The 12,895-nt window shown below is 33.4% G+C and overlaps 1 protein-coding gene across 3 annotated transcripts; it reads left to right on the top strand.

Annotated features, from left to right (window-relative positions):
- Positions 1 to 7,696: 7,696 nt before the first annotated feature.
- LOC127084773 (L10-interacting MYB domain-containing protein-like) lies at positions 7,697 to 11,431 on the top strand. Of its 3 annotated transcripts, none has more exons than XM_051025285.1 (2): positions 7,697 to 7,973; positions 10,142 to 11,431. In XM_051025285.1, exon 2 carries the CDS (start codon positions 10,148 to 10,150, stop codon positions 10,970 to 10,972), a length of 825 nt encoding a protein of 274 aa, XP_050881242.1. In that variant the 5' UTR covers positions 7,697 to 7,973; positions 10,142 to 10,147; the 3' UTR covers positions 10,973 to 11,431. The 3 variants fall into 3 exon arrangements, with proteins under 3 accessions (XP_050881242.1, XP_050881240.1, XP_050881241.1); XM_051025283.1 differs by lacking the exon at positions 10,142 to 11,431 and adding an exon at positions 8,785 to 9,981; XM_051025284.1 differs by lacking the exons at positions 7,697 to 7,973; positions 10,142 to 11,431 and adding exons at positions 7,997 to 8,254; positions 8,785 to 9,981.
- The last annotated feature ends 1,464 nt before the right edge of the window (positions 11,432 to 12,895 follow it).

Raw genomic sequence — 12,895 nt, 5'->3', positions numbered from 1 at the left:
GTCCAGGAAACAATGGACCACAACGAGGGGAGACCAAATTTAGCCTACGCTGTTAGACTAAACAGAAGTTGGTGCGATTGTGGAAAATTCCAGGCCTTCCACATACCTTGCTCCCATGTCATTGCAGCATGCGCTTATACTCGTCAAGATGCTTACAACCATTTATCTGATGTGTACAAGGCCAACACCATCATGAATGTATATAATCAAAGCTTCTCTGTACTACCAATGGAGGATTACTGGCCTCCATATGAAGGTGATATTGTTTGGCACAATGACGAGATGCGTAGAAAGAAGAAAGGAAGGCCAAACAGCACACGTATCAGAACATAGATGGATTCCATAAATAAAATGATAAGATTATGTAGTATCTGTCGTCAACCAGGACACAACAAGAACAACTGTCCCAATCGAGGAGCATCATCTAGGTCTGAAGCTTTTTGTAACATTGTATTTTTGTAACCTTCAATCATTATATATCATTAAGTTTTTGTTATAACGAGGTTCACAAAAAACATAAGTACAAAATAAGCTATCTGAAAACATAAATATTTCTAACTGATTACAACAATCAAATTGATGTCGTCTCCACCGAACATCATTTCCCTAACATCCTTATCAGTCTTCATTCGCACCCAACCAAAGATACTGTCAAGTCTCTCAATACTTCTAATTTTTTCTCCTTCTGGTATTTTCCTATCTAACCAACGAACCAGCTCCCGCTTCAGTTGATCGAACGTAGTGATGTTCCAGAACAACATCATCATCTAAGGTTCGCCCCTCCCATAAATCACCTTACCGTATCAGCGACAAACACCTAACATGATTGCCAAATGATTGTGTGAGATGTGGAACATTTACTCACACAACGCATCTATTTATAACATAAAAATTGCATTTTAGGAGTGTAGCGATGTATTCGTCACTTTATGATTTATTGATTAAATAAAAAGCAAAGCATATAAAGAATCGAGTCGCCACCGCACTTTTATTTATCCAAAGGATTGGCTAAAAAGCGAACAAAAGCCTAAGAAGTTTTACACATAGAAAACTAATGAAAAGATCAGAGAATCTGGGTAAGGGGTTAATTACGCAATGGGAAGGTGTTAGGCACCCAAAACGTCCTAGGTACTCCTAGGGAGCCCTTTTCACACTTGTTGTATAAAAAGTTTATTTGTTTATGACATATTGTGCAAACAACGATTGGGAAGATGAGAAAAGAATATACAAGTTATTATTTTTGTGTTTGAACGGATGAACCCGTTGCCTACGTACCTTTCCATGGAAGGTAAGGATCAAAACGCCGTAGTTCGGCTAAAAAATTTCCAAAATATGAGTGGGTTCATTTTAAAACAAAAGCCCTAAGGTCTTTCGTTATCCACGGGAGAAGACTCAACCTTATACAAACAACAAGTCCACCATGTGAGAACAGCTTCAACTCGCTAGTGAGGGGTTAACCCTATAATAAGCAAGGAAGTCTTACAATTCAATCACTAAGGACCAAGGTGAGGTTAACATCAACCAACTAGGATAAATCAAACCTATGGCTAATGTATGAAAACTTATCAAGAATGGACAAAGCCACAAAACAATTGAGTGAGTTGGATTAACCAATTAGGATTTATTCACAAAAGAGTGGTCAAATTATGATTAGAATTCAATTCAAAGAAGTATTATGAAATGGAGTTTGAAAAATCAAAGGCCTAAAGCCTAGGTTTCTAATTTGAAAAGAAATGAGAATGTTTGCACAATATTTTTGTCAAAGTTTTTGAATTAACATATGAAAAGGGAGTTTTGAAAACACACACAAAAATGGAAGGGTGAGGAAGTAAAACTTCTTAGATGTTCACCTCTTGAGATCATATGGAAGATGATTCAAGTGATTCCTTTGGAATGAGGCAACAAGCAAGTATGCAATAAAGCAAGGTGATACCGGATGCCAATCAATGGACTTATACCAATCTCACAAACAACCCTGGATACCGGATACCAATCAATGGATTTACACCAATCTCCTAAAACAAAACAATGATACCGGATGCCAATCAATGGACTTATACTAGTCTCACAAAACAAACATGGATACCGGATACCAATCAATGGATTTACACCAATCTCCTAAAACAAAACAATGATGCCAGATGCCAATCAATGGACTTATACTAGTCTCACAAACAAACATGGATACCGGATACCAATAAATGGATTTACACCAATCTCCTAAAACAAAACAATGATGCCAGATGCCAATCAATGGACTTATACTAGTCTCACACCATATCATAGGAACAACTGCCAAGTAATGGACTTATGCTTGTCTCCTCCATGGACAAAGCAAAATGCTATAAAGCAAAGTTTATGAAATGATATACAAATGATGATGATAAATGCACTAAGGCACACTCAAGCAAATATGTATAGGTGAATCAAGTAAGCAGAACAATCAATTCAGTTAGCACACACTATATACAAGCAATTAGGCTCAAGCAAGGTTAGACTTTAAAGTCAACTGGAATGGGGTAAGGTGTGCTCTTAACCTTAACATTGAGAGTTAAGGTGAAGCAGATGAAATGGAGATGAGGGGTGTGCCTCATAGCTCTTATCCCTGGTCAGGGAGAGCATTGAATAATAGAAGGTGTGGGAGTTCAGAAAGTTGGAACTCTCTCCACAAGGATTTAACTCTATAGGATCTTGGGTTAATATCCACAATGCATCAACATGTTATGTGAGCAAAGGGGTGACACACTGACTAGTAGGAGATGGACTACACATCTCTTTTATCTACCAATTGCCTCATATGCGGACTTTTCCTGCTTGGCACAAAGAGTAAACAATCACAAGCATTGCCTCTTAAGGAGGACTTCAGACAGGTGCCTGACCACATAACAGGCCAGGTCTTCCAGACTACATGAAGAAGAGAGGTTATACCTAAGTGGTTAAGCAACCAAGCAAAAGCAAGTTCAAAAGTGAACTTAAGCAACTAATGTACCTGTGGAAACATCAAACAAATCAGTACAACTATACAGACAAACAACCAACAGTTAATGCAACAGACAACCAATATAGGCAAATGCATAAGCCACAAGTCAAGCTCAAATGAGTCAATATCAACCTACAAAACACACATTAGTAATCAAAAGCAAATATCAAATGCTCTCAAGATGAGGCATCATCAATTGTGTAACTTGAATGTGTAACCTGAAACAAAGCTTCAAACATGAGCAACAAACCACTAGGTCAAAGCCTAGGGTCAAAGATGATGAAAAAATTCAAAACAGAACATGAAATTCAACATGAATCAACCTCAATCAATTAAGAACATAATCCAAAAGGTCTCATGTCAATATCATTTACCAAATTCATTTCACAAACCAATTATGGCAAGGTATGAAAGTTAAAACCACATTGTGACATCAGAATGAACAAATGCACATAAATCCCAAAATGATTCAATAAACCTCAACAAAATTCATGGTTAAACAGGATACTCAACATGATCATCACACCAAAACTTAGGGCAATTGGACATGGTTAAGCATGGTAAAGAAATTCATCAAGTCAAGGCAATCAAAACAAGCTCAAATAGGACATAACTTGGCACATCAACTTAGCACAAGCCTAAAACAACAATGGTACATGATAAAGACCTCAAACCAAATCCACAACAAACTTCAATATGTCTAGAAACAATGTGCAAAATTTCACATCCATATGATAAAGCATAAGCATTTCACAAATCATTGAAGTTCAAGACTATTCAAAAGCTCACAAATGGTAATCCAGAAAGAAAAATCTCAATCAAATCAGAAATCAAACAAACAATTCCACAAAAATTCATGACCAAACATAACATCCATAATATGCATCACACAAAAACTCAGATCATTTGGAATTTATTTGGCATGGAAAAGAAATTAAACAAGTTGAGCAAGCAAAGGTGTGACACACATTGTCACACCTACATTCAAAGGATCATAACTCAGCAACCACAAATGATAAAAATGCAAACTCAACACCAAAATGTCCAGCAAGATGTCTAGTTTAAGCATGTCAACTTTCATAATCATTGGATTAAAATTCACCACTTCACAAAAAATATGGCAAGCAAGGTTCAAAATAGACATGCATACACAAACCCTAGGCCAAACAATTTTACAGCCATGCACAATTTCTGGAAAAATAATGAAAAAAAGCTAGACACAATAAGGAGCATGATGCAAAAATCCACACATTATTTGGATCAATATTTATTGAGTTATGAATTTTTAAAGTGAAAGAAAAATTAAAACAAAACATGAAAAGCATAGCTCATGAATGGATGGAATAAAATATGAAGCATATGGAAACATGTCTTGGCCAGGAATCGAACAAATGAGCAATTTGAATGTGGCGCTCAACATATGAAACGCGCCGTTTCATTAATCATATGTGGCACAACCAAACACTTATGGCCAATCAAAATGCCACGCCAGTGCCAAATGGACCACTACATGCACAATATCATAAAAACACATGCACAACATCAAAACCGCGCCAGGCAAGATCAAACATGGATTCTGGAAAAAATTCTCAGCAACCTTCATCGTGTTCATCATGCTCAAGAACAAATGTTCAGAGAAATTCAAATCAAGCACATCATCTTGTAGATCTTGCAACACACATCAATAATCCATGCATGATTTATTCTAATTCTAACTAAACAAAGCAAATCGAAGCAATGAAGAATCACATGTCAATCTTTAAAACAGCATAACTCAATCAATTTGGCATGGAAATCAACGATTCAAAGCTCAGTTTCACCAGTATTACAAGATCTATAACTATCACATAATCAATTTAAGAAAGAAGAAGTTCGAGTTCTGACCTCTTGGAGAAAACAAAATTGGAATAGCTTGATTCAGGTCTTGAAAAGCTCAAACAGATCTTCCAAAGTGTTTGTGGAGTTGATTGGATGAAGAATGAAGGTTTAATCATGCTTAATTCCACAGAAATTTGAATTCACCATTGACGAGTTCATGCTTCAAACTGCTTCAGATTGCACGAATTGGCCTGGATCTTGCTTGGATCTTGATCAGTGATGCCTCATAATGATGAATTAAGCAATGGCTTGTGAATTGATTTGAAGAAATGAGAGAAAAATTTGAGAGAAAAAATGAGAGAGAAATTTCTAGATCTGAGATTATGAGCTGTTGTCACAGAATTCTGTTATGCTTAGGGTTATATACTCCCTCTTAATCCAATCCTTAATCATGCTTAAGCTTGTGGCAATTGGAATTAGCAAGATAGGGTGCATGTGCCAATTTGGAGAATTTACCTTATGCATGGAAAGCCAATGGAACAGTGCATGATTTTTGGCTTGGCATCATTTCAAATTCTGTTTTGAACCAAATGCAAGTGGTGGAAAGTGAAAACAATGCATTATTTTTGAATTTGAAAATTCCCTCCAAAATTCAAATGAAAAACCAAATATTTATGTGATGGAAATGCATGGCATATGATACATGTTTTGGATAGTGTATGTTAAAACATGAATGTTGCCAAAAGAACCACTCCATTTGGACATTTGGTGTGAAAGTTATGCATGTTTGAAGTTCAAGTTCACTTGGCCATGATTGATCCATATCTCCTTAACCACACATGAGAAATTCATGATCTTGGACTTTTTGGAAATGGGAGAGCAAGATATTCAACTTTCATGTTGGACAAAATTTCATTTGAAGCTTGCTTGATGATGTAATCTTGAGGAGAAAACCTTTCCATTTTTGGCAATTCCAAATTACAGGTCACTTACTATTTTTGGAAAGTTTTCATCTGACCTCAAATTCTTCATTGTTGATGTTTGAAATGTCAAATGAGACTTGTTTGAACATGAATGAAGTATTTCTAGGCTCTTCCCACCTCCAAATCCAACAGTTGACTGGGCAATTGACTGGCTAGGGTTTCAGTTGACTGAAGAATGCCTTGATGAGATTCAAACCTCTACCAATTTGGGATTCTGATTCAAAATGATATCATAGCTCATATGAACTCTTGTGAATGATTATGGTGTCCAAATTCTCAAGAATGGTCATCATCTATTGCTCAATGGCTGCCTTTGACTGCTTTTGACTGCTTTGACCTAAGATTGCTTCATCTGCAAGGCATAGGTTAAATGACACATTTTTGTACTTTTTGTTAGTGATAAAAGGAAAAGCAATGATATACAAATGCAAAACATGCTTGGTGATCAAGAAATCACTCTCAAAAGGATAACCCACCCACAGGGAAGGAAGCAAGGTGCACAATGATCCTTGAGGCAATGATATGATATGATATGATGCCATGAGGGATCTTAGGGACAAAATTGGGGTCTTACAAGGAGGAGTCTCCAATTGAATTGGCGACTCCTCTTAAAATCTACACAGGGGCGCCAATTGGATTGGCTAGGGCACCTGCCCTAGCCAATCCAATTGGCGCCTCCATTCAAGTTTTAAGAGGAGTCGCCAATTCAATTGGAGACTCCTCCTAAAAGTAGGGTACTTTGAGAATTTTTTGAAACCGAGGATATTTTGGAAATTTCCTTTAAAAAAATAGGTTATTTTTGTAAAAACCTAAATTCTCAGTATGGATCTTGATGAATGCACATAAGTTCTTATTAATAGACTTTAGCATTTTGTAAATTAAACAAAAAAGTTCCTAAGTTTGAGAGTAAAGTGAAGGGATAGATAGAAAAAAATAATTTAATAATAAAAGACATGGAGAGATAAGGCTAATTTTGCATTTCCTATTGTACTCCTTATTTTGACTTTGCCCATTGATGTTACTAGATTATGTTGTTATTCATTTGCTAGATTATTTAATCATAATCCTTAATGACTCAACTTTTATTTCTCTAGATTAACTTTTTATAATTTATTGATAAATTAATCTAAAGATAAATAAAAGATTTTCAAAGCTCGTGATGATCGACTACAATGGACCCGTTTGTTTTGACTTTTTTTAAAATGATTTTTATAGTGTTACATATTTTAGTGTAAAAAAAATTTACAAAGAAACTTTTCATAAAAGTTTCAAATGAAAATTTGGTTTGAATAGTTATTCTTAAAATGTTATTTTAGGTATTTTATCATTTTATCGAAACTTTTTTTGGATATCAAAATTTCAAAAAATCACTTAATTTTGAAGCTATTTCAAATAGCTTTTCATAAAAATCATTTTTAAGATATAACTTTTTGAAAAAATTGTGATTTTGATTATGTTTTGATCTTCAATAATGTATATTTATGTTAAAGAATGAACAATCTTGTAATTTATAAAAAACAAATTTAAAAAAACTTGTAATATTTTGAAAAATATTTTTGTAGAATCCATTTTCAAAAATAAAAAGAAAAAATCTATTTTTTTAAAGCTAAAACAAACTGGCCCATTGTTCAAGGACTTTATCACTTTTAAGTTAATTTTATAGGATAAACACCAATTCATATTCAAAAACAACGAAGCTTACACACGATATTAGTTACAAAAACATAACAGTAATAATTTCAAAAAGACAGTTGTCAATTTAAATGTATAAGGTTATTCTTAAAATTAATTCTTCATCCCAACATTGGTTATTTAGCTACTCATGATTAAAACAAAAAAGATAAATACAATAATAAAAGAATAATATAAAAGATTGGTTGGAGAAACTCAAACTTTAAAATTAAATGGTGTCTTCTCTTTCCATCTTCAACGATGCTCTTCTCTTCACTGTTGGATTATTATATTTAAAATTGGATGATTTGGTTTTACTCTTGGCATTTGCTTAAGTAGTAGTGCAAGAGATTCAATTAGATGTAGGCTATGTTTGGATTGGCTTCTTGAAGCCCCAAACTCACGTTTTATTCCTTTAAACTTAAAAGTGGTCTTATTTTCTTGTTTGGGTTTTTTCTCCAAAATCAATTCTACTCTCCTAGAAGCAATTCCAATAGAAGCTACAATTCCTAGCTTTTGAGGTTAGCAAGAATCAATTCTACATTTATGATATTTTGGTTCTTACAATTTTCCTTCATTGCCCTCTTTAATTTCTTTTCAACTGTTTCTTCTATTTTCAAGCTACCATACTCTCTACTTTCCAATTTTCTGCTTTGTATTAATTCCTTCATTACTCTCTTTGCTTTGTATTAATGAATTTGGTAAACCAAATTTGATTAAGATTTATTACCTTCAAGTCTATATATACACCATCATCTCTTACAACCAAAAATACAAGGAAAAATTCTACTCCAAGAATAAGGTAATCTCATAATTTTGTTCTATAATGGTTGTATTTTGTAATTCTTCTGCAACTGATATGAATATGAGAAGAAACAATTGTTTTTTTTTTCGCTCACCTAAATGCATTCTAAGTGTTTGATAAAATGCCTCTTAGAATTTATTTTGTTCAATATTAAACTATACTGTTGATATACTGCTTATGTTTTCAAACTGCTATTGTTTATATACTAGTTTATGTTCAAATGCATTCTAATGTTTATACTATAATATTTATATATTGCAAATACATTCTAATGTTTATATACTATAGTGCTTATATACTTTCATGAGCTAGTTTTTTACGACTAGTTAATTTTTTCCTGCAATGCAACTTTAGTGCTGCTACTTTAGTGTTGATATACTTCATGAGTTTGTGTAATTTCATATGGCAGCCTATAATGCTGCTACTTGTATTATGAGTGAAATTTTGTTTCCATATCATGTTAAAATCATTTTCTACTCACACATTATTGTTAGTGTTAATGTGTGTTTGTAACTTTGTGTACATAGTATTATGACTACAAAGAGAAAAATTCATGTTGATGAAATTCAAAGATATAAAGCTAGTTGGACGGATCTTAAAGTTAACGAAATATTCATTCAAGCATGTATGGATCAAGTTACGAAAGGTGAGCGCATTGGAACTAGCTTTACCAAGACGGGTTGGAAAAACATTGTTTCTCAATTTAATGGATCATCCGGGAGAAATTATGACAAGACAAAATTGAAGAATAGATATGATAGCTTGAGAAAGGAATGGAGAGCATGGTTTAATTTATTTGGAAAAGTTACCGGAATGGGGTGGGATAGTGAGAAGAATTCATTTGATGCACCGGACGAGTGGTGGGAGAAAAAACAATTGGAAAATCCTCTATATGGAAAATTTAGAGAGAAAGGACTTCCATTTGCTAATCAACTAACCACACTTTTCAAGGATGTGGTGGCTAATGGTGAGTATGCTTGGGCACCTTCAAGTGGTATATTGCCCGATGAGGATTGTGGTAACGATGTTGATGACTTAGGTCCATGTCCTAATAATATTGGCTTGGATATGGAAGAAGGATCGGGTGATAGTGAAGATGTAAGTATTGGAGCAACGGAAGATTTTTCAAATATTAATTTGAATACTTCCCAAGGGGTTGCTAGCCAAAGTAGTGGACAAAAGAGAAAGAGAGCTAGTGGTGTTGAAAAGAAAACCAAGAAAAAGATAACTCCCTCATCAACAATAGCTGAAGCTGTTAGTGTGATTGCGGAAACATGTAAGGCACGAAATGATGCTATAACTAGTACATCTATTGGTGAGGTGATGGCCACACTCCATACCATGGATGAAATTACAAGTGATATAGACTTGTTGACAAAATGTTGCCAACTAATGATGTTCAAGCCTGCGAGGGAGATGTTTGTTTCCTTTAAAGGTTTTGAAGATAGAAGGGTGCATTGGCTTAAATTTGCAGCAAATAATCCTATGTCGTTTATGAAGATGTAATTGATCTAAAATTTCATAAAAATTAGTCTTATTTATGTATTAGGATCTTAAGCTATGAATCATCTTAAACTAGGACTTATAGTAATTAGACTTTTTATGTATTAGGATTAGCTATCTTTTAATTACCAAATGATATGGTGAAGTGGAATTATAAGTATTGAAATGAATTTGCTATGTTTCTATTACTAAATGCTATGTTTATAAGTATTGAAATGGAATTACTAAATGCTATATTTCATATTGTTAGTTAGATACTGCTAGTTAATTATGAAATGAAATGAAGGGTGCATCTACTTAAATTATACTGCTAGTTAATTTCATACTGGTATGGAATGTAGATTTACTTACACCTAAATGCTATTATTTATAATTATGAAGGGATAAATGAATGATCAGAATGAGCAATTGGACAACAATAGAGAAGAAGAAGATGGCAATGATGATGATGATGATGAATTTTTTCAACAAGCTAGTTTTGTGGCTGCACTAATTGGAGAATACGCAGTAAGTCAATTATGCAAAGAACCATGTAGAACTAGTGAATTAAGCGGTCATGCATGGGTTCAAGAAATATTGCAAGGTAACTCCACTCGCTGTTATGAGATGTTTCGAATGGAAAAACATATTTTTAATTTGATATGCACTAAACTAGTTGAGCATGGTTTAAAGTCTTCTAAAAGAATGGGAGTTGAAGAAATGGTTGCAATGTTTTTAGTTGTTGTTGGACATGGGGTAGGTAATAGAATGATTCAAGAAAGGTTTCAACACTCAGGGGAGACTGTTAGTAGACATTTTCATCGGGTACTTCGTGCTTGTCTTAAGTTGTCTATGAAATATATTAAACCTGAAGATCCTACATTTCATGATTGTCATTCAAAAATAAAAAATGATCAACGTTATTGGCCTTTTTTCAAGAATGCTATAGGAGCAATTGATGGTACTCATGTGTCATGTGTAGTTAATGCCAACGAGCAAACCAGGTATATTGGAAGAAAGGGATATCCTACACAAAATATAATGGCTGTATGTGATTGGAATATGTGTTTCACTTTTGTATTAGCCGGTTGGGAAGGTACTGCCCATGATGCACGTGTATTTGACCAAGCTCTCACAAATGTGAACCTTAATTTTCCACACCCTCCTCCTGGTTTGTTCTTTTTATTACTACTAATGATTTTTTTTATAATATTTGACTTCACTTTTAAATGATTAATTTATTTTTATAGGTAAGTATTATTTGGTAGATTCTGGCTATCCAACACCAATAGGATACATTGGTCCCTACAGATGTGAACGTTATCACCTTCCTGATTTTAGGCGTTCTAACGGGTTCGCAAATAATAATGAAGTATTTAATTATTATCACTCAAGTTTAAGGTGCACAATAGAAAGAACTTTTGGAGTATGGAAGAACAGATTTGCAATTTTGCGTTGTATGCCCAAGTTCAAATTTCAGACGCAGGTTCAAATAGTCGTCGCAACAATGACCATTCACAACTTTATTAGAAGGAATGCAGAAATTGATGTTGATTTTAATCTTTATGAAGATGAAAATACAACCATTCACCATGATGATTACCATATATCGCCTAACTTAGATCAATCACAAGTTTTAAATTTCGCTTCATCATTAGAGATGGATCACGTTCGCGACTCAATTCGCAATAAAATTATAGAGTACAAGTTAAAAACTTAATATTGTTATAAATTAGTACTATATTTCAATTTAAATTAGTATTGTAATAATATTTTAGTGCTATGTTGCATTTCAAATTTTATTATATATTTGTAATTTTTATTATGTTTAAATATTATTAATTTTGTCTTTTTTATTTATGTGTTTAACCATGTCCATTTTGGTAATTATACATTCAAAATCAATTTTGATAAAAATCATCCAAACAACATTAATTGATAACAATCACTTTTACATAAATGTATCCAAACATAAATCAATTCTGTTAAACTCAATTCTGTTAAAATCAATTCTACCAAACTCAATTCTATCAAAATCAATTTTGTTCACCGCCAATCCAAACACACACGTAATCATTGATGTAATTTGGACTTAAAATGTAATTTTGAATACTTCGATAACTGTAATGCATTCAGTATGAATACATTACATCTTGACTCGTAAAAATGCATTGTAATATAGAGCTGGACACCAGTCAAATTGGGTTGGATTCGGGTTCAATATAACAAGCCGACCGAAATCATGGATTCATTTGTTAGGTCCAATTCCGACTGTATTTTAAATCAGTTTGATCTGATTCGGTTTAATCGGTTTATCGATTAAAACATATCGGTTTGTTCGATTAATTGATATTTAATTGTCAAAAAAGATTAACCTACATTATAATTTTTAAAAAAAAAAGCAATAGTAAACAAAAACTTTGAGTCTGCCCAATTTAACACTTTTCTACTTCCAACCTAATAAGTCATTCAAACTTCAAACCAAATTTTAAAATAGTTAAGCATTCATAGTAAGTTAAGTTTTCTAACAGTATTTGCTATTAAGATGTTACAATAATCCAAATTAAAAGTCATCCATCAGAGTCTGTCAATGTATTATAGAGTTAAAGCTTCATATATTTTACAAATAAACTCATATTTGTAATTCAAACTACTCCTCCCTTGATCCAATCTAGAATAACTGACCATCTTCAATTGTTATGACATGGTATTGACCTCCACACTGCTCAAAATTTGTCATGTGCATTTCAACAAGTGCAAAGGATGCAGGGCCTGATGTTAAGACATAAGTATGATTAGCTCAACATTACAAATTACAATACCTATAACATGAACAAAGTAGAATTCTCACAAGAACAATAAGATAAGTAATAGATGCATAACCTGCAAGTCCAATAGTAGGAAGAATTTCCCTATACAAACTTAAAAGTAGATGCATAACAACATCTAGAAATTGACTCCAAGTTTGATCCTGCATCTACTGCATCAAGGATATGAGCATCTCCTGTATCTACTTTAGAGTGGTTCAACATGTAGGAGATGCATAACAACAAGGCTTAAATAAATCATCTAAAAGTTGTTTATACCTTAATTAGAAGAAATCCCGTATGTAGGCCTATACCAAAACTCAGTGACCTTTGCTGGGAAGTACGAACT

The sequence above is a fragment of the Lathyrus oleraceus genome, chromosome 5, assembly GCF_024323335.1.
Source record: "Lathyrus oleraceus cultivar Zhongwan6 chromosome 5, CAAS_Psat_ZW6_1.0, whole genome shotgun sequence".
Classification (NCBI taxonomy): domain Eukaryota; kingdom Viridiplantae; phylum Streptophyta; class Magnoliopsida; order Fabales; family Fabaceae; genus Lathyrus; species Lathyrus oleraceus.
Note: the sequence above shows the minus strand (reverse complement) of the source record. Positions and strands in the feature narration are given on the sequence as shown.

Excerpts from the sequence above, each read along its gene's own strand:
- LOC127084773 (XM_051025283.1), top strand. The coding sequence starts at position 8,789 with ATGACTACAAAGAGAAAAATTCATGTTGATGAAATTCAAAGATATAAA.